The sequence below is a fragment of the Lampetra planeri genome, chromosome 20 (genome assembly GCF_965212315.1).
Source record: "Lampetra planeri chromosome 20, kcLamPlan1.2.h2, whole genome shotgun sequence".
In the NCBI taxonomy this organism is placed as follows: Eukaryota; Metazoa; Chordata; class Hyperoartia; order Petromyzontiformes; family Petromyzontidae; genus Lampetra; species Lampetra planeri.
In genome coordinates, this window is record NC_136126.1 from 10,149,725 (window position 1) to 10,176,695 (window position 26,971).

The 26,971-nt window shown below is 46.7% G+C and overlaps 1 protein-coding gene across 1 annotated transcript in view; it reads left to right on the forward strand.

The window, feature by feature from the left end:
- Positions 1–26,971, forward strand: part of LOC144724424 (uncharacterized) — a 75,648-nt gene that overhangs the window by 25,867 nt on the left and 22,810 nt on the right. The window contains exon 5 of the mRNA XM_078603539.1: positions 10,268–10,420. Coding sequence (XP_078459665.1) covers positions 10,268–10,420 — 153 coding nt within the window. The remainder of the gene's footprint in view (positions 1–10,267; positions 10,421–26,971) is intronic.

Here is a 26,971-nt window from a genome sequence, read left to right on the forward strand (position 1 = left end):
GCACGAGGCAGCCGTGTGGCCAGCAGGGTGCACGCAGCACGGCCTCTATTTCCGAAGCGCCGATGTTCGCAGATGGCACAGGGGCACGCACTTTTTTTGGCTGAATGAACCTACAGGAGCAACAGGGCCAGGTTTAATTGCCAAATTATGTCACCGATGGCCAGGAGTTGCACACACAAATGCCGCGTTTAGTTTCACAGACTGTTGGGGCGTCACGCGCTGTTAGCAAGCCGCCTAATTTGGCGAACTTCGTCGGGCCCAGGAACACATTGATAAGTGGACTGCTGTGCCTCGTGCTCACGGTGCAATAGGCCACGAACATTTTATAACTTTTATTTTGTTTTATATTCATTCACTTGGGTTTTTCGGTAAAGTCACGTAGGTAAAAAAATTCAAGAAATTAAATCACGACGTTTCGGGCGCAACACAAGCGTCCTTCTTCAGAGGGGGACAACTTAGCGAAAGCACACCGCTTAAATGTGTCTCAGTGTGAAGAAGGACGCTTGTGTTGCGCCCGAAACGTCGTGATTTAATTTATTTAAAAAATTTACCTACGTGACTTTACCGAAAAAAACAAAGAGTATGAATCCTTGCAGTCACGAAAACTTCAAATCTAGAATTTATATTCATTCGTTTATTTCAGTCGTGATACTTTTATTTTGATTAGAGAGGTGCCCCCGTGGTGTAAACAAGTGCAGTCTCCAACTCTAATGATCCACTCTATCTCCCTGGCCTCTCTGTAAATGTAGGTGCTGTGAAGAATGACCATTGCCTCAAACGTCACCTGTTATACATTTCCCTTTGAAGGCCACACACAGTGTTATTGACGAATGTGTTGAGTTTCATGTTCAGTTGGGTGAGTGTGTGGTGTCGAGTACACTGCACCACGACCCCCAGTGATTTGGGTTCAATTTTCTGCCCATGAATTACACTTGGCAAACTCAGCCTAAAATAAATAAATTAAACTCATCTCGACTCTTTGGTTCTTTCGGTAAAGTCACGTGGGTCGAAAAAAATAATAGATCACGACGTTTCGATCGCAACGCAAGCAATCGTCAACGCAAGCAATTCTTCCTCTGTGACTTTATCAAAAGAACCAAAGAGTATGGATTCCTGCAGTCACGAAAGCTTCAAATCAAGATTAAACTCATCTCATTGTAATCTAGATTTGAAGCTTTCGTGACTGCAATGATTCATACTCTTGTTTTTTTTTCGGTAAAGTCACGTAGGTAAAAAATAAAATAAACGAAAACAACTAAATTAAATCACGACGTTTCGGGCGCAACACAAGCCTCCTTCTTCAGGTGGGGACAACGTAGCGAAAGCACAACCGCTTAAGTGTGGTTGTGCTTTCGCTACGTTGTTGTTTTCATTTATTTTATTTTTTACCTACATGACTTTCCCGAAAAAAACAAGAGTATCATCTCATTGTAGTATACAGTTCTAGAGAAAAAGTTAACCGGGCTTGTAAAGCGATGGCCCATCGCACGCCCTGTCCCGATACAACAGCATCTCACTTGGCACACACACATACAGCGCACACTCCGAGTGATACTGAACAAAGCGACGTGGGATTCGTTACCGCACTGCGGCAAAGTCTTTCACGACTGCCATCGCCGGCTACAAGCGACATTCCAGAACAATTACGCCCTGCAGTTCGGCAGCGGAGTGCTTTTCTAACGCAAAGGCCTAAGCGGAGGAAACAGCCCAAAGAGCTCGACTTTGATTCACCAGGCTTCAAAACCTTCCCATGACTCCACCTGCCAACATTGCTTAAGTGCATTTGCTGCTGTGAGCTCAAGAGGGTTACAGTCCTACCGGCAAGCCCCGGACATTCTTCCTTGCTCAATTATTTTCATAAACTCGACTTCACACGTTCGTACGTGGGCAAAAACAAAAAAACTCCTAAATATTAAGCTGAACTCCATTCTCTCTCCAAATTTAATTCGAATATGATTCAGTCCATCGGCCTCTTGGCTGTCCAGAGCAATATGAAGGGCAGTATTTTGTTTAGCAAGCAAACTCAGGACCGGTTTCGACATTCTAGGCCTTGCCAGCTGAGTTATGTTCATTAAACACATGCATCTCATTATGCAATGTTATTGGTCCTTGATTTCAAGTGAGTATTGATCATTATCTGGGATGCCTCGAGGTCGAGTATGATGATGGTCCATGGACAGCGATGATGTTCAGAATTTGTGGGTACGCAGGTGGCTGATAAGGCCACTCCTGTAACCACATGTCTTGTCATAGTGACAGCGCGTGTTGTCGTTATTGATAGTTTGGAAGCTTTGAGAGTCCTTTCTGGCCTGGGTGCGTTCTTTCCTTCGTGCCTCTTTGTCAGTTTCGTGATGATACTTTAAGTAAATTTAGCCTCAAGATGATATGTTAGAAAATGTAACTTAAACATTTTCTGCTTTAACATGTAAAGCTGTTTCTGTTCACCATTCAAACGTATATGTGTTTGCTTGTTAGTAAATGTTATTGGTATATTTATTCTTAGTATTTAAAAAATAATAAATACTATGTAGCCAGATGGCGCTGATATTAGAATTGAGTGCCACTTTGTGGGGTCATCCTGCGATTACTGAACATCTGTGAAAAATTGCTTCATAGCTCATCGGATTTTCCCAGTATAAATAAATATTCTGATTCCTAATAAACTGGCCCCTGCCATGGAAATGTGAAATGTTTACCACTGGAGATGCTTGTTTGATCAAGTAGACATGATTTCAAGGCTTTTCCGTGAAATTGTAATTAAACGAGAGATACATTTACACATTTTAATCAGACGTTTAAGCCATCTTGCCTTGAGTGGAGGTGCAAGTGATGCCCTATATGAGGTAGCACACCCGAGACTACATGCGGTGAGACGATCACATGTGCAGGCCGTTAGCTGGCTTGTTGCATTGTATGACCGTGAGAAATGGGCATGGCTTGGAGAAGCCTTCATCCAGCAGTGAATAGACCACCGCTGACGGTGACAATAATGATGCATTATAGATGAGAAGCTTCATTTGGAAGGGCACCTGGGCTAGAACTTGTGCGTGCAAGTCTTCTGATATTCGCAGCTTTAACAGCGGCTCTCTTTAAGTCACCTGACCACGTTTTGAGTCAGCAAATAAACTGGTGATGGCTGCTGCTGCTGCAGCATTGGCAGTGGTGCACACGCACAATTAACAAACAACAAAATACTCAACAGACTTGTCAACAACACTGCCTTAAAATAATATAAATATTAGGCACCTGCGTCTGTCCCTTGATTTCCTGCCAGCGGGCAATCGACACTTCACTTGGCCTTAAAGTGCACATAGCCTGGCACAAGCGCCGTGGTGACATCACCGCCACTTAGTTGCGAATGGCGGTTGTTATATATAAATTTCCTTTAAAGCAGTGTTGTTGTTGAGAGTATAGAGTTTTTATTTTGTTAACATTTTAATTCGCCCGCTTGCAATCGCATGTTTAGGTAGCCGCGTGACTGCTGGGCTGACACCGCCGGGAAGCTGAGTGTAAACCCAAGTTGCAGCCACCCATGAATAATACCACTGCCTTAAAATAACACTGTGGCCTTAAAAGAAAAAAACAAGTCTCTAAAGGGCGACGTTTTGGGCAATGGCCGTTGTTCATAGCTCATAAACAAGCAGGTTCTCACGTGTGGCGAGTTAATGGTCTCCACTCAGTCATTAAGGGCCGCATGTCAAAGTGTATATTCAAATGTTTGTTTTTACTTAATTTCATGTGTTCCAGTTATGAAGCCCAAGTCTGTATTTAGAAATATTTTGATGGAGTGATATTTAGTGAACCACTGTTTATAGATCAAGGGGTCATCCAGAGCAATGTTGCATTGTTTAACTTAGTGCCAATAGCAAGCATTAATCTGGAATTCCCATTGGCTCATGCATTACATATTGTTTCCTTTGGCAATTAAACAAAACCGTTGGACGTTTTTATATTTTTGTTGTTGGTGTGCGTGCTTATTTAACGTTTTTTTTCCCTTAAGATGTATACCGAATCCTTCCTTTAAGCTTTACTCTGCCTTCAATGCACTGCATCTTCATTACAATAGGGCAGTCATGGTCAGCCTGAAGCGCAGAGCTCACGGCCGCAGCTTTGCAGGAGCTCTCCCTCTCTTCCCTGGGACCACGCTGCTGTTCCGTTGTGGTTCACGCGAGCTCTGCAACGTTTATCTTTCCTCTTTCTCTCTCTCTCCCTCGAGTTGCAAGGTTGCCGGCGACTGTTTGATTCAACAGCAACGGAAGTCAGGAAGTCGGGGTGAAATCCCTAAAAAATGCTGGAGTTGCAAGAGAATGTTGAGAGAGAGAGGAGGAGGAGGAGAGGAAAGCAGTTACGGAGATTGCGTTCCTCAGGGGCACTGCTTGGCCTGCTTTGTTCTTGCTCCGCTGTTTATTTGACGTGGGCCTCGTAGCATGCAGACCTGCAGTGGATCGCTTTGAGCTCGCACCAGTTACACAAGCAAGCGGGCGCTGTGTATTCCCACGAATGTTGTGGTGTGCCCCCGTGTAAACGTGTTAATGTGAGAGTGTGTGTGTGTCACAAATGTTATGTGCACCCGCAGTTGCTGGTCAGTAACACTGTCGTGTGCTGTGAGCAATGCAATTAGGGGAAAGACTGATACTAATCGGCTGTTACATGCATGGCATATTTTCAGCCATGACAGTAGCTATTCGGGGCTCTCGACGGGTGTAAGGGGCTGGTAACTCCTCCACCTCGAACAAGATCACCAAAACCACGCACAAATATCAAACTAAGCTTTTACCGGAGGCCTCGGGAGGACAGGTGCTTATGGACGCCTCCTGACCAAACCCCATTTGGTGGTGACAAGATTGACCCTCCCCCCTCAGGGTTTCTCCAGAAACAGCAGGAAACTACTGTGGTATGCTATTTAGAAAGTTAAAATACTAACTGTATAGGAAAGGCTACCATTACTCTGTCAGAAGCTGGACCAGTACTGCCTGGACCTCTGAGGAATACCGGTGATCTGGTGGGCTGCTTTTGGCTCCAGTCACTTCAAGCGGTGGAAAATGCTCCACTCAAGGTAGGTAACTGCCAAATAACGGGGAGTGGTTGTTTTTCTGAACACAATAATGAAGGTGACGTGGGAATGTGGCGGCGAGGCGTGGGAAGCTGTGAGTCCCAGGCTGCTGTAGACTCACCCTTCCATCAACGAGAGGTGAGAAATTATGGTTCTGGTGGTGGCTTATAACCCCACCGAAGATGAACATCAGTGGAGGCATACTGGCAAAGCCAATGAGTCAGATGCCTTTGATGACCTCCTATCCCAGGTGATTGTTAAATTGGCTCCTCGGGATCGAGTAAACCTGTTGGATGCCTTAAATGCCCGAGTGGGCCATGACACAGGCACCTGGGCTGGAGTTATTTAAAGACATGGACCAAATCAGCTGAAATAACAACCATAGGATGCTGCTATAACGATGTGCAGCCCGTGGGCTTGGAATAACCAACACGCTAATCCCGCAGTCATGCATCCACACAACCTCGTGGGTACACGCTGTGTCCAAGCAAGAACATCTCCCAGACTATATAGTGATGGAAGAGCGATTACGTACCCAAATCCTTGACACCAGGACCTATCATGGAGCTGATCTGCCCACTGATCATCGGCTTGTCATTTGTAAAGATGCATCTGAAAATCTTCTACCGCCGTGGTGGGTGTCCACCTATTCATTCATATCAAGAATAGCCTAGTCTCTGCGAGCTGATGAACACTGCAAGTGAAAATGTTACCATTGCTTGCAGCTGGGGTTGGCACCATCCCCGCCTCCTCCTGATATCAAGAGGAAATAGGTGAGGTTTAGGACAGCATTGTGAATACCAACCTCTCCAGAAACCTTCCCTGATGGGGAAGGTGTTCCAGATAGCTGAGAGGAAGTGATTCCTACAATCTACAACGTCCCATGTCGGAAAAACAGGAGGCTGTGCGGTGCTGCAAGCAAGAGTGGTGGTCACAGGTTACTGAGGAGATGGAAACTGCCTCATCAGCTCTCAACCACATCACTTATTAATATCCATGAAGAAAGTTACTTGCAGCACCGCACCTTTTGCCGAGTGGCGATGCAATCTCCAACCCCCAGGAATAGGTCTGCAGGTTTGCTGAGCATTAACGTGATGTCTTGGGGAAGGGTAAACCCCTTCAACTGAGATAACATCATGAGGCAAGGTAGGGTTGACCCTGCTGGGACTTCCTTGCCTCAAATGCAGTCATACCTCGGTTAACAAAGTAGGTGCGGTTCATGACGTCACTTCATTACCAGAGACTTCGTTACCAGAGGGAGATCAACAGAAGGCATAGGGATTGGCTGCTGATACTTTACAGGAAACAAACTCCACTTGCTCGCGTTCACAGGGCACACGCACAATTAAAATGTTACTCTTTGGAATCGCTTTGCATGATTTCTGAAGACGTCTTTTTAGATTATTTTTGTTGTTGTTGCAAAAATATGTGGGCGAAGAGGCCCCCGCCATGGCCGACTTCGTTATGAAGGAGCCTCGTTCCCCGAGGCTTTGTTAACCGAGGTATCCGTGCATCGGAGGAAGTAGCTACCCCATGTGAGTGGCTGGCTGATGTTGCCATCTGTTGAGAAATTTTGAAGCGCGATCCAGAGTCTGAGAACAGGAAAAAGGCCAGGCAGAGATTACCTCCCCAGTGAACTGCCGAGGCAGGGTGGAAATTTGTGCAGGCTACCTTTATATGATCTTCAGTAAAACCCCTCTTAACGACCACCCCTGTAAACGAATAGTCGCTTTACGACGGGCCTCCATAGAGCCCAATGTGTAGTGTATAGTATAGTGTATAGTGTAGTGTATAGTGTAGTGTATAGTGTAGTGTATAGTGTAGTGTATAGTGTAGTGTATAGTGTAGTGTATAGGAGTGTAGTGCCTCCATAGAGCCCAATGTGTTCGCTTACCAACCATTCCGCTTTTAAAGACAGGCTGCTGTCGGTGCAGTAAATATTCATTAATGCGTTGATTAACTTTGTTTCTTTTAATAGAATGTGTTTATAATGTTGTTAGTATCTTTGCGTATTAATATCCATTGTTTAAGTATTATAACTTACGTTTTTCGGGTGAAAAGAGGTCACTTTCGATGCTATCGAAACGAATTCAGCCTTTAACGTCTATTTCCTATACTCGCTTAACGACCAAATCACTTAATGGCCGATTTCGTGGGACCAGTTATCGTCGTTAAAAAGGAGAGGCTCCGCAGGATTGTAACGATGGCCGCCTGGTGGTCCATCTTTTTCAGAACGGTTCAACCGCACTGTTTGTAAAAACTACCGGGACATGTCCCTCCTCAGCGTGAGACCAGGAAAGCTCCGAGTGGAGGATTATTGAGTTGTCTTGCCCAGCACAATGAGGAAAGGCGTGTCGAGCCCCAATGTGGTTGCAGAATGGAGGGGGTTCTGCACATACGGCACATTAAGATTCATACTTTAGGTATGATGTTTTTGTGACTATAACCCTCCACCACCCGACAGAGCCAATTTTCAGAGAATGTTTCGATTCAGAATCATAATTTGTATTTATACTGGAGGAAAATCATATGAGCTATTAAGTAATTTTTCACGGAATATGTCAATAAATTTGGTTTTATCAGCAAAACCGGAATGTTGAAAGCAAGCAAACATGTTTGACAATTTTACACGACATTTCGCTGCAGATTACATCCAGCATCATCATGTGTCCACAAAAGAGCTGAGCTGTTAAAATAAGAGCTGAGCAGTTGCCTTCCAACAACAATGATCACATCTCCAGGTGGCTTATAACACAGCAAGTTGGCGCAGTGGGGAGCACAGGTGGTGCATCTGCCAGTCACCTCAGTCGATCCATAGCACCTGGGTCTGTCCCGTCACCCATCAGCGAGCCATCCACACTTCACGTGGCCTCAAGGTGGACCTAGCCTGGCACAAGCGCTTTGGTGACATCACCGCCGTGTAGTGGCAAGTGGAGGCTGTTGTGTGAGCAGATTAAATCAAGGGGCGTAATGCATCATGGGAACAACTGGCGAGGTGGCAGCAGTGCGGCGACGCTGCAGAGTTTGGAGGCCAATACTGGACAAGAGTAGCTGGGACGTTACAGCCTGACGACAACTTGATGCGTGTGTCTGTGGGTTGTGTGGAGTCAGTGTAGCGGTCAGCGCGCTGCGCTACGAACCCGGCGCCCCAAGTTCGATTGTCGCTCATGGCCACCAACACCAGTGACAAATATCTGAACCGGTCCTCGGAATCCCCTAGATGGACTCAGCCTCAAATGAGTACCTGGTGCGATGTGTAAATATTGCCACTGGGGAGACAAGGGCGGCTGGGAGTGGTGCTGGCCACCCACCCCCTCGTTATCCGTGCCGGCTTTCAAACATGTGCTCGCCAACAGCACTTGCCCCAACAGTCTGTGAAAGGCTATACAGGGGATCTTTGTGTTTTTGCATGCGAGTGGATGTGCATATTGTTACATGTATGTGTTTGTATACGGTTACGTGTCCATACGTATATTTGCGTATCTGCATTTGTGTAGACATGTTGGCGTGTATCTGTGTGCGGCATATGGGTGTGTTATGCGTCTGTGGTTGAGCGGTGGCGCCGTGGTTCGTCCACTGCGACGAACCCGGCAACCCGAGTTAGCTCTTAAGCCATGGGGAGACAAAGGTGGCCGGCATTGTGTTGGCACACAAACACCTCTCGTGCACCTCATATACATGTCTAGGTGCCCCAGCAGTCTACATCGGTTGTACCGGAGATTTTTGTCTTTGTTCGAGTATGTTTGTACGTACATGTGTGTTTATGTGCAAGTGTGTGTGTATATATGAGTGTGTGCGCAACGCATGTCAGTGTGCGCAGCCTCTGGTTAACGTCCAAGCCGTAATTGTAGATTTTTGCTGTTCAGTCTGGGCCAATGACCTAACCGACCGACCAGTCTGTGTCTGGGTCTCTGGGTCAGCATGTCTGGGTGCCCGCCTCTGTACCATGTCACACAGGTCTGTAAGATTGCCCGGAGGCTGCAGTAGCTTCTGTTACAAGATCTGGCTTGAGTGCTTGGATTTAGAGCGCATATATTCTTTGGCTTTGTCGGGATCACTACGTGAGAACTTGGCTTCAAATCGCATGTGTCTATCTCAGATATAGGCAGGATTTCCTTTTGTGGTGAGTTCTCAATGGCAGAGAGTCAATGGGCACAGCCTGTTCAACCAATGATTGCACTAAGAATTTCAACTCGGAGAAATAAAAAAAACGTGAGTTTATTGCCATGCTGTGGACAACTCTATAGTACGTGATTTGTAAAACCAAATCTAATGTGATGGCTTTTTGGTGGAAGCATTGGTGACTTGGTTGTGACCATCAACCATTGCATATCTGCAAGTCCATCATCTAACAACACTTGTCACCCAATCCCATCTACTCTGTCCAGTAAATGTAAGGCATTTTTTTTCTAAACCTCTAAATGCTCTTATACCGTTGACTTACCAGTAGGGGAATGTAAGTTGGAGTTCATTTCTCCAGATTATAACAAACACATTTTTGCCCTCTACTTTAAAGCAAAAGTTGTCAGGATATCTGTTAATCCAGAAAACAGTTCTCTAAAGCGATACATGACCACCCAGAGGAGAGAAGATACCACCAGCTTGATGCAGCTAATCTGGCTAATCTTGATGCAGCTAATCTGGCTGTGACGGTCCCACCTGATGACGGAGACTTGTGTTGCCTCCGAAACGTCGTGATTTTTATTTTATTTTATTTGTATTAATTTTGATGTTTTACCTACGTGACTTTACCGGAAAAAACCTAAGAATATGAATCCTTGCAGTCACGAAAGCTTCAAATCTAGAATTAATACCACCAGCTGTTTAGAACGATCTTCCAGAAGACATCGCTCCCCACTCGACAGTAGATAATTGATGATCATTTTTTGAAAGAGAGTTCTCCACAGTACTTGTTTTGGTGATTATTGAACTTTGTTTCGGAAATGTTTTATTCCGGTGTTCTCCACTAATCTTCAGAGGGAGGCCACTTTCGCCGAGAAGACATCATCAGCGTGAGGGCCGCCACACCGCCCGCAAGGGGTGTTTTCACTATTTGTGTATTGTCGGGGACCGCACGTCAAGGGCTGCACTTAAGGCCACCAGGGGCCACCAGTTGCCAGCGAGGCCTTACAATGAAGAACGCTGTTTTATTCCCTTGATTCCCGCTTTCCCATGACATTAAAATTGTGTGGTTGTTGTCTCCGTGTCATTCAGGGCACGCAAGGGACCCCTGGCTCATCTGGATCCCCTGGGCCAATTGGCCTCCCAGGCCCCCAGGGCATCACTGGTCCGCAGGGGCCACAAGGATTTCAAGGCCTGCCCGGCAAAGTAGGGCAAGAGGGCCCACGTGGCCCCCCTGGGCTCAAGGTACGACTATAAATGCCATAGCAAGGCCAGCAGGACGTGTCCTCTTTTGTTATATTGTATCTGGCATAATTCACTTGGGATGCTGGCGAAAATGTACGTTCGTTTTGTTTGACCATACAACGTGGCATTTCTGACCATCACATATCCGGCCTGACCAATTCACTGCTCGCATCGAGTGCAGAATATGTGCACGTTGTAATTATTTTTTTGAAATATGCTCACAAATGTGACCTTTTCACGTATGGCAATGTGTTCTCAATTTTGTTAAGTAGTTTCCTGCGTTCTTGAAAGCAGTTTGTGTTTTGTTTTTGTCCAGTAACCTATTTGCGCGCAGTGGTGTAAATGTCAATTTCTGTCGATGTTCACGTTTCTGATTTTTTCACAAATCCTCCGATACTTTGGTGTTAAACTGTCCCTCTAAACACAAAACACGTATTGGGAGGTTCTTATCCTCGGTGGAAAACGCTGATCCAGCAGTGGCAATGTCGCATTCCTAAGAGAGGGACAGTTGTATCTGTAGAAACAACCACGGTTGATTTCCCACAAAGTGCTACTCATTTCATAGGACCCGGAGGGATGATAGGCAATCACAACTGGGATTTTAAACTCATAAGCCCCCCAATTGTGACTCAAGTGCTCTTGCAACAGAACGCTCGGCCAATTAACTTCACGTGAAAAGCCGATAAAATTGGCTGGTGTTGTACACTGCATTGTTTCCCTCCTTACTCTTTGAGACTTTGGCCATCCCAATGTGGACGACGTGGTTCATTGGCAAATTCTGTATAGTAACAAGGCATTCTGATATCATTAGTACTTGCCTGTAATTTTCTAAAAGACACGTGGTTTCAATATGCGGGGGTTTTTCACATTTCATGCCACTGAGCAGACTGCACGGTTGACGTTACATGGAAACGTGCTGTTTAACTCACAGGTCATCTGATTCGTAACAATGTTCCACGATCTACATCGGCTTTGAAGCTTGTTTGATCCATCTGTACGTCTCGGGTGATGACAGGCTGCTCCGTGCTGCGTTTCAGACCCGTAGCCATCCGCTTGATCAAATGGTCACAATTCAGGGTCGTGATTCAATTCAAGAATCAAATTACGTGTTATAGATTTGTGGTGAAAGCAGCACACCCAATTCTTCAAATGAACATGCCAACCTTGGAATGTGGTTGGAACCGTTCGACGAACGTTAGCCCAACGTTTCATGTTCGCTGAATCGCTGCATTGATTGCTAGGCCCATTATACACAACATATATGAAGCAACAGCAATGATGTATTGACACTTTACAACGGTTATGCATGTATAGTGTGAATATTGGAATCGAAGCATCATTACCGGGTCTGGTTTTTATCGTACATTTTTCATGCTCGTTTAAGCACCCACTGGTTGTGAGGGTGTTCGACATGTGGTCGACCGTAAGGTCGTAAGTTGAAATCGCGATCGGAATAAACTCACGCTGTCGTTCCCCTCGAGGTTAATTAAAATGGCTCTCGCCGCAGCAAGTCAACAGGCGATGTTCCGTGGAGAGACTGGCTCACTCCATGGGAATGTAGAATTTCCACCACTTCCTCGTCGTCGCCACTAGAGATGGGCCCGAACCCATTGCTCAGAAGCTCCTGTTCTCAGATGCATATGCTTAACGTGAGTTTAGCGATACTGAATATCCCGAGTAATTGGAATGCAGAGCGAAGTAGCACAGTTGTTGAGCATTCATAGAGGTCAAAGTTATTTGTACCACACGATGTTCACTTCGAGCAGCCAACGCAATGGTTCTGGCATGGAACTTGCAGTGTAGAGGTCGTCAGATCAGTGTCCCAGCACGGGCGGTTGAAACGATGGAGCACCTTACGACAGATGTTTTTGTTTGAAACACAAGCACGTGAATAATGGTTATAATTTGAAAAAACACCTACGCAATATTTTTGCAACTTGTTCATTTAACATGTGATTTATGACGAACCGTATAGCACAAAATACATTTTGGAAGGATTGAAAGAACACAGGAGAGATGCAACGAGCCAAAGTTATGTACAATGTACGTCGGAAATTATAAAAGTGGTGGGAGAAGCAATGCAAGGCTGCTTCCTTTTTCAAATAAAATCCAGTTGGTTGACACCGTGGCGTGACGGCGAGCACAGCGGCCTCGCAATCCAGAGGGCGCCGGTTGGATTCCCTGGCACGGCAATTGGAAACGATCGTGCACGTCGAATTTCGATTTAAAGCTTTCGTGACTGCAGGGATTCATATTCTTAGGTTTTTTCGGTAAAGTCACGTTACCGAAAAAACCTAAGAATATGAATCCTTGCAGTCACGAAAGCTTCAAATCTAAAATGCAGGGATTCATATTCTTGGTTCTTTCTGTAAAGTATGGGTTTTCTTCACCTGAGGACGGCTGCTTGCGTTGTGGCCAAAACGTCGTGAGAATTTGATTATATTATGTTTTTTTTTAATTTCCCTTCTACGTGACTTTACCGAAAGAACCAACAAAGATGGTGCACCCCTCACTCTGCCCACCCAGCAGTTACAAATAGACAACACAGCAGTTCGTCGATCTTCAGGTCACGCTGTGGTGGGGTGAAGTGCGGGTATACCCCACCAATTCCAAGTCGTCTGGGCAGTGCGAACGAGTAGGCCAAAATACCCCTTTGGCAGTTCTCTGAAGCTCTCTGTCATGGTTGGCCCTTCTGCAAAACAGCGGCATGAGCCATCAATTCCAGGGCTGCGCCTTTGACCGTTACTTTGTTTCCAGCTATAAATAAGGAATCGCTTTTTTGGCGACCCTCGTGCGTTTCTTTTGCGTAGTTGGTGGGGGGCTGGGGAGTGGTGTACGGTAGTGGTGGTGGTGGGGGGCTGGGGGGTGGTGTGCGGTAGTGGTGGTGGTGGGGGCTGGGGGGTGGTGTGCGGTAGTGGTGGTGGTGGGGGCTGGGGGGTGGTGTGCGGTAGTGGTGGTGGGGGCTGGGGGGTGGTGTGCGGTAGTGGTGGTGGTGGGGGGCTGGGGGGTGGTGTGCGGTAGTGGTGGTGGTGGGGGGCTGGGGGGTGGTGTGCGGTAGTGGTGGTGGTGGGGGCTGGGGGGTGGTGTGCGGTAGTGGTGGTGGTGGGGGGCTGGGGGGTGGTGTGCGGTAGTGGTGGTGGTGGGGGCTGGGGGGTGGTGTGCGGTAGTGGTGGTGGTGGGGGGCTGGGGGGTGGTGTGCGGTAGTGGTGGTGGTGGGGGGCTGGGGGGTGGTGTGCGGTAGTGGTGGTGGTGGGGGCTGGGGGGTGGTGTGCGGTAGTGGTGGTGGTGGGGGGCTGGGGGGTGGTGTGCGGTAGTGGTGGTGGTGGGGGCTGGGGGGTGGTGTGCGGTAGTGGTGGTGGTGGGGGGCTGGGGGGTGGTGTGCGGTAGTGGTGGTGGTGGGGGGCTGGGGGGTGGTGTGCGGTAGTGGTGGTGGTGGGGGCTGGGGGGTGGTGTGCGGTAGTGGTGGTGGTGGGGGGCTGGGGGGTGGTGTGCGGTAGTGGTGGTGGTGGGGGGCTGGGGGGTGGTGTGCGGTAGTGGTGGTGGTGGGGGGCTGGGGGGTGGTGTGCGGTAGTGGTGGTGGTGGGGGCTGGGGGGTGGTGTGCGGTAGTGGTGGTGGTGGGGGCTGGGGGGTGGTGTGCGGTAGTGGTGGTGGTGGGGGGCTGGGGGGTGGTGTGCGGTAGTGGTGGTGGTGGGGGGCTGGGGGGTGGTGTGCGGTAGTGGTGGTGGTGGGGGCTGGGGGGTGGTGTGCGGTAGTGGTGGTGGTGGGGGCTGGGGGGTGGTGTGCGGTAGTGGTGGTGGTGGGGGCGGGTGTTGTGAATGCAGCGCGCGTCTCGTTTGGGCCCGTTCTCTGGTGGCCGCACCTGGCATGCGTTGCATGGGGGGGACATTGGCAGCGCTCGCAGATGCCTCGGCTGAACGGAGCCACCACGACGCCAATCAAAACTGAAACGCAGGCCAACGTAAATCCGCGGAAGAAATAACTTCATTAGGCGAAAAAAATTGTGGTCGTTTTATGAAGAAATTGGGGGAGCTAATCAGCGGCCAAAGTTTTGTCGTGGAATACTCGAGTTGGTGGAAAATATGGCGCGATTTCTGAATTGAATTTTGTCATTTAAGGTAGCCTGGAAACCTTAAAACATATGTATGAAGAAGTTTCCGATTTCTTAGTAAGGGTAGCTTCACTGACCAGTTCACGAGCTAAGAACAAGGCAGCTGTGTCGGCAGGTTTGGAATGTGCCTCCTGCTGCTTTTAAAGTTTAAAAAAATGCATTGCCTTGGTTTTGTTTGAGTCTTTCTTACTATTTTACTCAATCCTAAGCATATTAAATATCTAATTTTTGGCTTGTGTTGACCCATACATCAAACATTGTGGTCTGAAATAATGTATAAATAATACATATTTTTGTTATTATTATTAATGTGCTCACATTATAACCAACAGTGCCGAGAAAACGCTTGTGAACCCATTAGGATGTTTATATATTTTACCTATTTCAAACTAAAAATGTTATTAGATGTTAATAAGTCCTAATACCTGATAAAGATAACCTGATTAAACAAATTACACAAAACATGATACTCTTTCAACATTTATTCATCCTTAAATTATTCTAAATTTAATAACCATGTGTGAAAAAGTATGGGAACTTTTAGATTCAGTAATTAGTGACAACCCCTTGAGCAGCAATGACTGCAACTAAGCATTTCCTGTAACCGTTGGTCAGTCTCTCACATCGGATTTGAGGAATGTTGGCCCATTCCTCCTTACAGAACTCCTTCAACTTGGTGACATTTGAGGGTTGCCTTGCATGGACAACTCGCTTCAGGCCCTGCCACAACATTTCGATGGGGTTTAGGTCCAGACTTTGACTAGGCCATTGTAAAATGTGGAATTTCTTCTTCTGCAGTAATTCTTTTGTAGATCTGCTTGTGTGTTTAGGATCATTGTCTTGCTACAAAACACACTTTCGGGTTAGGTTCAGCTCACGGAAAGGTGACCTGACATTCTCCTTTAGAATCTTTTGATACAATGCATAAATCGTGGTTGTGTCAATGATGGCAAGCCGTTCAGGTCCCGAGGCAGCAAAACAGCCCCAAACCATCACATTCCCACCACCACGCTTCACGGTTGGGATGACGTTCTTCTGTTCAAAAGAAGTGTTGGGTTTTCGCCAAACATAACGTTTCTCATTGAGGCTAAAAAGTGCTACCTTTTCCTCGTCTGTCCAGAGAAAATTGTCCCAGAAGTCTTGTGGCTCATCTGTGTGCTCTTTGGCGGATTTCAGACGGGCAGCAATGATCTTTTTGGAGAGCAGTGGTTTTCTCCTTGCTATCCTTCCATGAACACCATTCTTGTTCATTATTTTTCTGATATTTGAGTCATGAACACTCACATTAGCCAAGGCGAGAGTGGCCTGCAGGTCCATGGATGTTTCTCTGAGGTTCTTCGTGACTTCCTTGATGATTTTCCGGTGTGTTCTCGGAGAGGTTTTGGTAGGACGACCGCTCCTGGGGAGAGTGACTGTGGTCTTGAACTATCTCCATTTATAAACTATCTGTCTGAGAGTGGATTGGTGGCGCCCTTTCTGGACTGATGAGCATCAATAACTCTTTTTCTGAGGTCCTCAGATATTTATTTTGATCGTGGCATGACTTGTTCTGTATGGTGAAGACCAAACTCACAACATTTCTGATATTTATATAGGGTGGGGCCTCCCAAACTCACCCCTGAAGGTCTACTTATTTAATGAAACACCTGATTCGAATTATTACCTTAATTGAGCTCATTAAACCAGGGGTTAACTTACTTTTGCACATACCCTGAACCTTAATTACTCATTGTTTTTTTAATTCATACATAATTTTCGTTTCAAAAGACATGGAATTGGTTAATATAAATCCTATTAGATATTTAAGTAAAGACCAGTTTTGATTCAAGACGGCTATCATGGTAAAACTATGTAATTTCCATAAATAACATTGGGGTTCATAGACTTTTTCTTGGCACTGTATATTGCCTACATGGCATGTAATCATCAACCACCAAGTTATTCCCTCCAATTGATTGCAAAGGCAGTTTCTATAGCTATCAGTAAATTTTCCGGCTGGGTGACCTTGCAGTTACAGCTGTTGACTCATAATTAGAGGGATTCAAGTTCAAATCCTGGGTTGGGGGTGATTATCCCCTGGGGGGGGGGGGGGTCAATAAAGTAGGTACTACTTTGTGGAAAGTCAACAATGATCATCATACAGAAATACTGACCCCCGCCATGCAAACGTGGAATTACTGCCACTGGCTCAAGGCCGCAGAGAGAGAGAAGGATGAGTGCTGCCACTCTGTTCGTTTGCGCAGAGAGACGCTTTGACTTGAGTGTGTCTCGACACACAGGTGAGTGGCATCATCGTGCTGACAGGCGTGAGTGAGTGTTGATTCCTGTGAACTGTGAACAGATGGGTGATTCTGGAGCACATTCAGCACCTGTACAAATGCCACGCTGCTGCAAATCTAGGCTCATTCACAACTCCTCTGTGTTTTTTTAGTTTCTCAGAATTTGCGAGTTTTTTTACATTTTAGTTTATTTTCTCACAGGTTCTCCAAAACTTGAGCTAAAGTGTTTCATTTGAACTCGACCGTAACGAGGAGGCACACAAGTAGCAAGGATTGGCCACATTTTGGTGGCCTTGATTGTGTAGCGGTTAGCACGCCGCACTATAAACCCGGCGACCCGAGTTCGATTCCCGCTCACGGCCAAATACTAGTCACGATTATCTAAACCAGTCCTGGGCTTCCCCTAGGTCGACTCAGCCTCGAATGAGTACCTGGCTCGGTGTGTAAAAACATCGCCACTGGGGAGACAAAGGCGGTCGGGCTTGGTGCTGGCCACCCACCCCCTGGCAGCCTTGATCGGCGCGAACAGCACTTGCCCCAACAGTCTGTTAAGGCGGGAAGGTGACATTGTGGTGGACCTTAGAAGGCAGTACAGCAAGTACAGAAAGTCTGACTTGTGACATGTCCGGGCACTTCACTCTCCTCCAGTATGCATGCACCCAATCAAACATCCCGCGCAGGACAATCTAAACAGATACGGAGGTTTGTTCGAGACTTGCTTCAGTAAATAGACGACTCGTTAGGTGCACACTGATTTACGTCAAGAGCCTTCTCATGCTTCAGCATGATCTCTTCAATCGCCGTATTTGGACGTGTGTATGTGTGATTGTTGAACTTCTGCAATTAAATTAGCTAATTTATTTGAAGACTTTCGTTTGTATTGCCACCGATACCGATGTAAATGGGCCCACGTGCTGCCCCTCGTGGCGCTGGCAGCTTGCACCTCTTTCAGCCAGCACAGGCAGGGAGGCAGGGAGGGAGGGAGGGAGGCAGGGAGGGAGGCAGGGAGGGAGGCAGGGAGGGAGGCAAGCAGATTGTCCTGGAGGCACCACTCGCTCACGCCACCACGCGCCACCACACGGGCTCAGGATGCTTGATTTCCCACTCTCACATCATCCGTCAAGTTGGCCGTGGCATGGGGACTGCTGCCCATGCTCTATGTACGCTACCTGTCAGCGCATAGCGAATATTAAGTCTCCCGGAGATTTGTCTCATCATTGGACTTTGTAGTTTCCCGGGGCGTTGTTTGTGTATGCGCGTGGGCTCGTCTCGTTCTATCGGTTCTTTGCCCAGTGTTGTCCGGAATTCTTTGTCTTCTTTGGTCTTGTGAATCCCCTGGCAAGAGAGGTTTGCTTGATTCTCCCTCGGTGTGTTGCGTTGTCTGCGATTTAATGTGCTTTGAGATTCCGTCGCAGTGCTTTTATTGATTATTGACTGCAAATGCTTCACCTTTTCAATCGGTGGGAAATAATATTCAAACATGTTTTAAATGGTTTGCGTGTCGATGTATAACTGTACTGCAGATGGTGGTGCTGCGTACACCACGCATTGTTTCCCTTCACAATGAATGTTTCTGTTCCTAAGCATGGCTTCGGATTAACCAGTATACTCTTTCAAATATTTTACGCGTATTTAACAATTTTAAAAAATATTCAGCCCTTTTGAATCCACTGGAGGATATATGTCTTCTTCCCCTTGCTATGTAACTAATGATAATTTTTCTCAAGCATACTTCACCACTCTGGTGAGTGCTGACTCATGACTGACAAGCCTGGTTCAAATATCACTCGGCTACTGATGTTAGCAGTGGCCAGGAATCGCACTTGGGCAGCTGGGTTCATGGCACCTTGCGTGAACCATGGGGCCACCGCTCCACCCCGGTGTACGTACGAGACGTACTTGTCGAACCTTATTTAAAGTCAAGTCAAAGGCCCATATTTACATTGATGATGTGGCTGAAACTGATCACTCTGGCGAGTTGTGGGGAGCAGTAGTGTAGCGTTTAGCGCTACACTGCGCTATGAACTCGGTGTCTAAAGTTCGATTCCCGCTCACGGTCAACACCAGTGACGATTATCTGAACCAGTCCTGGGCCTCCCCTAGGTAGTGGCTGGTCAGCGTGGTGTTGGTCACCCACCCCCTCGTGTGCCGTGCCGGCCTTCATAGGTGCTCGCTAACAGCATTTGCCCCAACAAGTATGTTCAGGCTATACGGGAGATCTTTGCCTTTGTCGAGAGAGTTGTCCCTTTACCGCCGATGTCAGCATCGGTGATGAAAACGATAATTCACTAGCGCCTGAATTGGGCTTATTAATGTCTCCAGGCTCAAACGCACAATGCAATTGTGCTCTTCTTCATTTGCAACCCTGCGGCAAAACATGGAAATTCCACATTCCTGTGGCAGGAGCCAGTATATCCAAAAGATGTTCACTGCAGATTTTCCCTAAAATTGTGGCATTTTCTGAACTGCAGAGAGACTGACGATGGTCGAGTTGATCCTTGTAATTCCCATTGCAACCCAGTTGCAAAATAACCAACCCCATAACATGATATAACAGAAATGGTTCTTAACCAATACTAGTTGGCGGTCATTAAACGCTCTGCATGAAAGTAATTTCAATCATCAAATATAGTTCACATTTTAGCCCTTATGGCTAAGTTTATAAAAAATAAAACGTAGCTTAGCTGAGCTAAGACAAATTACAGTGTAACAAAAAAATTGTTCCTGGGTAGTAAGTGTTATTTCCTAATTGCTTATGCCTCAAAAGTACAGAAAATGGCTATTATTCCCCACAAACGTTGCTTTTGTGACCAGGACAGTGATATTTTTAAATTTATCTATTTTCCAGAACATTCCAGATAAATTCAGTGCTGAGTAAACTTGGAGTAACTTCTAGAACATTCTAGAACTTTCCAGTAATATAAATAGTAGTATAAATACAGGGGCCTTAAACCCACCAGTTCAGTTTAGTTCCAGCTGCCCAAGTGGATACAAATCTGCACATTAGTCATGGGTGAAATAAATGTATTTTTGTAGGATGGTACAGAGTGGAAAAGAGAGCCATGAAGTTCGCTATCCCAAGAATTTGGCGGGAACCCACTGACCACTCAAGCAACTGCTATTTCTGCATGGTGGACCCTTCCAAACTTCGGACTGGCAAAAATGCACCTGCTATCACGTATCTGGACCTTCCTTCATCCATTGCCCTAGTGCCACACTGCCATGAGCTCCCTGTACACACTCCTCCGGAGAGAGAGTAGCCGTCTTAAGAAAAGATCCAGATGACAATTTCAGAGGTGGAGCTGAGGAGAGAACCCCATACTACCCCCACCAAAAAAAGACCTCAACGACTTGATCAGAGATCTTGGTCTCACCAAGTCCAATGCCGAGCTTTTGACGTCTAGGCTCAAGCAGTGGAACTTGTTTGATGAAAGTGTGCAAGTCGCAGATCAGAGGAAGCGTCACCAACCTTTTTGCAGCTTCTTCACCCGTCAAGATGGGCTCTTCTGCCACAATGTGACCAGGCAATCGGAATCGCCTGTAACCAGAATGCGTGGCGCCTCTTCATTGACAGCTCATCCAGGAGCCTCAAAGCCGTGCTGCTCCATAATGGTGTAGGGGTGTTAGAGAGAGAGCCGTTATGCATGGCAGCTTATGGGAAACAAACACAGTGGGCGGGGCTACGTGAGTGCACGGGGGGGGGGGGGTGCTCTCAACGACGTCCGCACCAGGCAGCCCGGGGCCCCACCCCTCAGCGGGGGTTGAGTATAAAGGGGGATGTGTCAGAGGGCTCGGGGCAGAATGTTAAAGCTAAACCAGTGAAGACCGAAGATCGTCTAGCTAGAGCCCTGGACTCCCCTGGGACGCCGCCCTTGTCAGGGCCGCGCAGGACCGAGCCAGCGGCGTGGTCCCGTGAACCAGAGCTAGTGCTCTGGGACTCCGGGTACCGTAGCCCGACTTACCAGTGTCGGGCCAGACAGCCTCCCCTAGCCCGTTAGTGGAGGACTAGGAGGTAGGTCAGAGATAGCTAGCAGTATATTCCCAGCTAGCCGGGTGAGGGGGCCGATACCCCCTCCAGTATTGTAAGTCCGCGGTTGTGACAACTGTTGCGGAATAAATACGTGTGCCTCAACCCCGGGTGTCCAAGAGTCCTCAACGGTATTACAATGGTAACAAGTACCCGTCTCTTCCCCTGGCTCACTCGGTGCACCTCAAAGAGGATTACAACAGCATCAAGACGTTGCTGGACGCCTTGAAGTATGATGAGTATTCCTGGGAGGTCATTGGAGACTTCAAAATGGTGGAATTCCTGAAAGGTCTCCAAGGCGGTTTTACCAAGTTTCTCCAAGAAGCTCACTAGTAAGGAGAAAGTGGCTTGGAACAATTTTGTCACGGTGGTTCGTGGCTTCCTGGGCAATCACAAGGTCGAAAACTATGTGGAGCTGGTTGAGACTCTGGTGAAGAACTACGGCACAATGGGCTGTAGGATGTCCCTCAAAGTCCATATCCTTGATGCTCATCTTGATCAATTGAAGGAGAACATTGGAGCGTACTCGGAGGAGCAAGGCGAGCGCTTCCACCAGGATATATGGGACTTTGAAGGCCGCTACCAAGGACAGTGTCATGAGAACATGATGGGAGACTGCGTTTGGGGGCTGATTCGTGAAAGTGATTTACAGTATAATCGTATCTCGAAAAACTACTCACTTCTAAATCTTTTGTAGTCATTGTTGTATTTAGTATAAATACATGTTAATTTTCATTCATATGTTGTTTTTCTGACTTTATGTGAATGAAAGGACACAAATTCGCCCGTTTTTTCATTGAAAATAGGTAAATTTCAAAGTATCATTGTCCTGGTCACAAAAGTAAAGTTTGTGGGGAATAATAGCCATTTTCTATACTTTTAATGCATTAACAATTACGAAATAACACTTACGACCCAGGAACAACAATTGTGTTACATAGTGGTATTGGTCACAACGTTGAGATAATAAACAAAACGTCAACACACTCTAGTATTCATATTGAGTCGCCGGTGGCTGAAGTCTGGATTCAAACCTAGGAGCTCCGAACTATGGCACGGGCACAACGTCAGCTCTCTAAGCCCCTCAATGAGTTGCCACCGCAGTGTTTGCCAGAGGCGGCGGTGGTGGTCAGAGTCTTTGAGCCGGCGCTCTGTAAATGTTTGATTGATGATCCCGCCGTGACGTCTTGACAGCTTCAGTGCCGTAACCCAGGGCGCTGGGAGCATTGAGAATTTTCTTAAAATTCATCCTCCTGGAAGGAAACGTCTCGACACATCGTCTTCTGCGCCCTCCCAGGCGGGGGCTCGGCCCGATTTGGCCGGCTTTCCCACACCCGAAAGGTGCCGACGCGTCGCTGAGAGCTGTCAGAATTGCACTTTTGGGGCCCGTGCGCTCACCCCGTACTTAGCCGGCCCCACGGAGGCATTTCCACAAAGCCCCTGGTGGCCGCCCCTTATAAATCATTGCGCTGATTGGCAGAGAGAGCTGTCAGCCCCACAATGCACTTCTCCCCAGCAGCCTGTGGTTCTATGGAGGGTTGCTAAATTAACGGGTTTCAACGATCCAAGTTTCAACAATCCAAAGTGATTGCTTATACCTAATGCTACACAAAACAGTAGCACTTGTGAGCAACGGTGATTGATGACGTGACCTTGGCCAGACAGAAATGTGTTGCTACCTTTCCACGGCCTTTAGAAATCAGATCCGAGCCATACCAGATGCTTCCTGGGACGACCCAGCATGGACTGTGTCTTGTCCCTTCCCTCCTCTGCCCACCCACCTCCACCTCTCGCCCCCCTCCTTTCCCTCTATATCGTTGGACAGAAAAAAAAATCGAGGTTTAAAATTTCTTAGGTTAGCAAATAATTGAATATGAAATTGTACTCAATTTATTGTGCACCGATTTATTTGACCCCAGAGGGATGATGAGTCGACTCCCAAACAGGATTTGAACTCGAGGTATATTTAATTGTGAATGAAGCTGTGTACTGTCATGGCACCCAGCCGGACTGTGACAGTAACATTCTAAGTCACGGTGTCTCCCATACTCAATTTAGCAATTGAGTGATGCGAAATCCCACTGTACTCCTGAACAGTGCTGTAAATTCCACATTCTCATGGCAGGGCCCAATCTTACCATAGGATGACGACTGTTGTCCTGGCTGTCCGGTGCTGTGGGTTACAATGATCAACCCGATTCAAGAGCTTCTTAGCTCACAGGGCAAATATAAATAAACTGTTCAAACTGTTCAAAGACAATGAGAAGCTTGAGAGTTCAAATCCCGGTCGCAGGTCGGCTTCAGCCAAACGTTTGGGCCACTTACCCCATTTGTGGTCAAGTGGGGCAGACAGGACCACCAGTGAGCAATGCAGGCGCGATGGCTTAATTGATGACGTCCCTGAAATAACTTCCATTTTGCCTGGTCCAATTACACTCAACTCAAGCCTACCCAGTGGCTTGAATACATAAAACTTCCTGGATATAATGGGACAATGAATGCGTCTTTCGTAAAAAAATAAAAATTCGCGTACACGTGCGGTGATTTAGCATGCCTTTGTCGCGTAGCATTTGGCAAGGAAGAGCATATCCACATCGGGATGCCACGGTCCAACTCGGCGGTGCCCTTCTGGGGCTGTGCACACGTGGGGTCATTCAGCCGGGTGGTCCTGCTGTTGCAGGGTTCAACTCACAATTGGAAACGTTGTGAGATCAAATACCGGGGGGCGGGCTTTGTCTCCAAGCCGTCATCCTTCCAAAATCAATAATGCGAGCACCGCTGTATGAGAAGGAACAAATGATTGTCTATGGAGAGGCTGGTCCTTGCCATGGCAATGTGGAATTTCAACTACTGGCTCAGGTCTACTGAAGCAGATGAGCATTGCTTCATTGCTTGTGGGAGCTTGGATTTAAAAACATATATATTTCTACTCTTAGGTTTTTTTCGATAAAGTCACGTAGGTAAAAAATAAAATTAAAAGTTAATAAAAGTAATAATGGAAATAAAATAAAATAATAAAATTGACGACGTTTAGGAGGCAACACAAGTCTCCGTCATCAGGTGGGACCGTCACAGCTAAAATTACTGCATCAAGATTACTTTTATTAACTTTTAATATTATTTTTTACCTACGTGACTTTACCAAAAAAACCTAAGAGTATGAATCCTTGCAGTCACGAAAGCTTCAAATCTAGAAATATATATTTCTATGCAACCATTGTTATGATCTGTGGTGCTGGCGTGGCCATATTATCGTACTGACATCGCCATATGACTAGAATAGTCAACTTACTGGCATGTTCTAGGACTGGCATGGTCCATTTGGTCGAGGAACTTTACAGTGTAGCGAAATTGTAGCATCTCAGACATGATGCTGACTTAGTCATTTTAAGAACCAAATAAAATGAAATGCAGAAAATAATTGAAAAAACGTAATAAAGGAGGCTACGAAGTTGGTCTCAGGATACATTTGAGTCAAAGCAAAAGTCTGGAAGAGCAATTTCGCGAAATAAACGACAATATCTGGTGTAGAGACACAACTGTAGCGTGTTTACCCACGGCCGTTATTGAACATGGACCAGAATCAATATGATGGAATAATGAGGCAGATATAAGAGAGTTTGTGATGCTTTTGGAACATATTGATTATGAAAAGTAATAAACTCGTGTGCCAAACGATTAGAGTTGTAATCATTGTATATTACCTGCTATTACACGTAGATTGACAGCATGGAAACTCATTAAAAAAAAAAGAATATTGAACAAAAACTGAAAGGTGCATAAACATTGAAAACTAAATTTTCCAGATTGTGTTTCGTTTGTTGTCATTCCCCGCACCTCCGATTAGCACGGTTGGCTACGTACGGTCGAAATAAGCTATACATACGTACAGAGATGCATTTAGAGGTGCATGCTTCAAATTGCAGCGAGAGATAGAAATAGGAACGGAGCACAAAAATCATTGCCATTATATTGACTGCAGAAGTAGCGTGAGCTTGGGAAGAATATGTTGCTGGAAGGGGTAATTTCCGACCATCGAGACTTACGACGGAATGGCAGCCAAAGGAGGGATCGTTCCTGAGAGGGCGAACCACCGCTGCTGTTGATGAAGCTTTAAGATCAGCTGGTGTACAGGAGCTGCGTATGGATTATTACGTTGCAAAAACACACGAGAGACGAGGCGACGGCGTGGGCGACAGCTTGACCTTCATCCAGCAGTGGATAGCTCATGGCTGATGATGGTGAAACAGTAAGGTTGTCCCCTGCCACGGGTATTCTGCCGCTCGGCCAGGGCTGTGAAGTTGTAGATGAGTGACCCCTCCACACTTGTCTGTGTGAATCGATGTGTCTGGAGCTCGCGACCCTCATGAAAAAATATTATTGTCATATAAGTCAGCAATACTTCGTTGCAATTATCGAAAGATGCCTTTAAATCCAAGCTTTACTTGTTGCTTGACAAGGGCCATCATATGACAGATTGGTTCCTGTCACGGTAATTTGGAATGATCACCGCCGCTTCGAGAGCGCCTGCAGTGAATATCAACAAGCCAGCGTTCACCTGAGCATGGAGACACTGGCACTGTTTGTTTTTACTGTAGCACACTTTACCCATACCCAACAGGTAACTCTTGCGTTTACATGCTCTGATACAATCCGCATATTAACACTAACTCAATTAGTCTGGTAAGGGTACATTCCATCCCACCTCATTCTGCCCTCATGATACGTATTGCGTCTTCATAATGATCATATGAATATAGGGTTCAAAAATATAGGACTGTTATGGATAAGCATACAAAAATACTCTAGTGGTAGTGCCTTACGCCGAAACTCCCTACTCCCAGCCAGTCTAAGCAGCGTTCCAGAAAAAAAAAATGATCGAGTGAGAAATTAAGCCTCGGTTAGACTGGTATTTGTAACCCTAGCCTTAATGTAACCAAAATAATTATCATAACCCTATAACCTAGACGTAGCAACAGTGCCCGCCCCTAACCCTAACCCTTAGCGTCAAAACAACATGCATAGGGCATTGTTCCCCGATGAAGTCACTGCACCTGGACTTGGGAGACGAAAGAAGATTTGTTTTAAGGAAGCTGCAGGTGCCAAAAACACGGGGTAGGGGGCGGGGGCCCCGCCCCCCACCACCATTCCCTGTGCAGGCAGGCAGCAGCTTCTTCGGTGCACAATGAGACACGGCAACAACAGCTCTAGGGCCCATTGAGTAGCGAGCAAAGTCCCCAAAGTCCTCACTAAATTCAGCTGCACGCGCATTGCGCTGGCGATTGGCCGAAACGTCTCTTTAATCCCCTCTCTGTAAATTTTAAATAAATAACCGCTCGCACAAAAATGTACGTTAGTGTATTTTCTTCCGAAAGGCGTAATTGAAAATCCCCTGTAAATTTCTTCATCCGCACTGTCATGAATTGCTTCCTTCCCCGAAACCGGGAGATCGGCGCCGCAGTTTTTGTAACTGCAGCGAAAATTCGCCGAGGCCCATTTGGGGAATATTAACAGAGGCTTGCTCCACTTAACCTAATGTGCAAAGCCAGTATTTGGCGGTGTCTGCCAGGATCAACAGTTGGGATGAGAAGTAGGAACTCAGGCGGCAGGGTGGGAGCTGCTTGATAAAGGGGTTGGCGTTTTGCAAAGAGGGAAAATTTGATCTGACCAGGTGACTCAGGGGGGCTCACATTGCCCATGTCAGAGTGGGAGCCTGGGTTCGAATCCTGGGCTCCCACCTGAGAAAACACTAGATTCTTAAGTGTGCTGTATCCCCCAGGCTGATTCTGAGGAGATGCATACCATTTAAACAATGCTTTTGTCTGTGCGGTGATGTTATGCCCTAAACCAGCACTTTAGAAGTGCGGGTTGGTAGATCACACACATGTGTGAAACTTTCAAACCTACTGGGTGGCAAGATGGCCAGCAAATGTCAGCAAAGCAAATAGATTACATCCATGTGCGCTGAGCTTTGGATGTTAACCCATTCGTTAACCCCCAAAAAGTTACGTTAAATACTTTTTTTCTCACTCCCAAAGCTTCAAACTCGTATAAAAGCACAACGTAAGGTGGGTATCTACAAAAATAGAGTCGGTTTTTTTGTCGCATCCTTTTTTCAGGCCCTTATCAGTCCCTT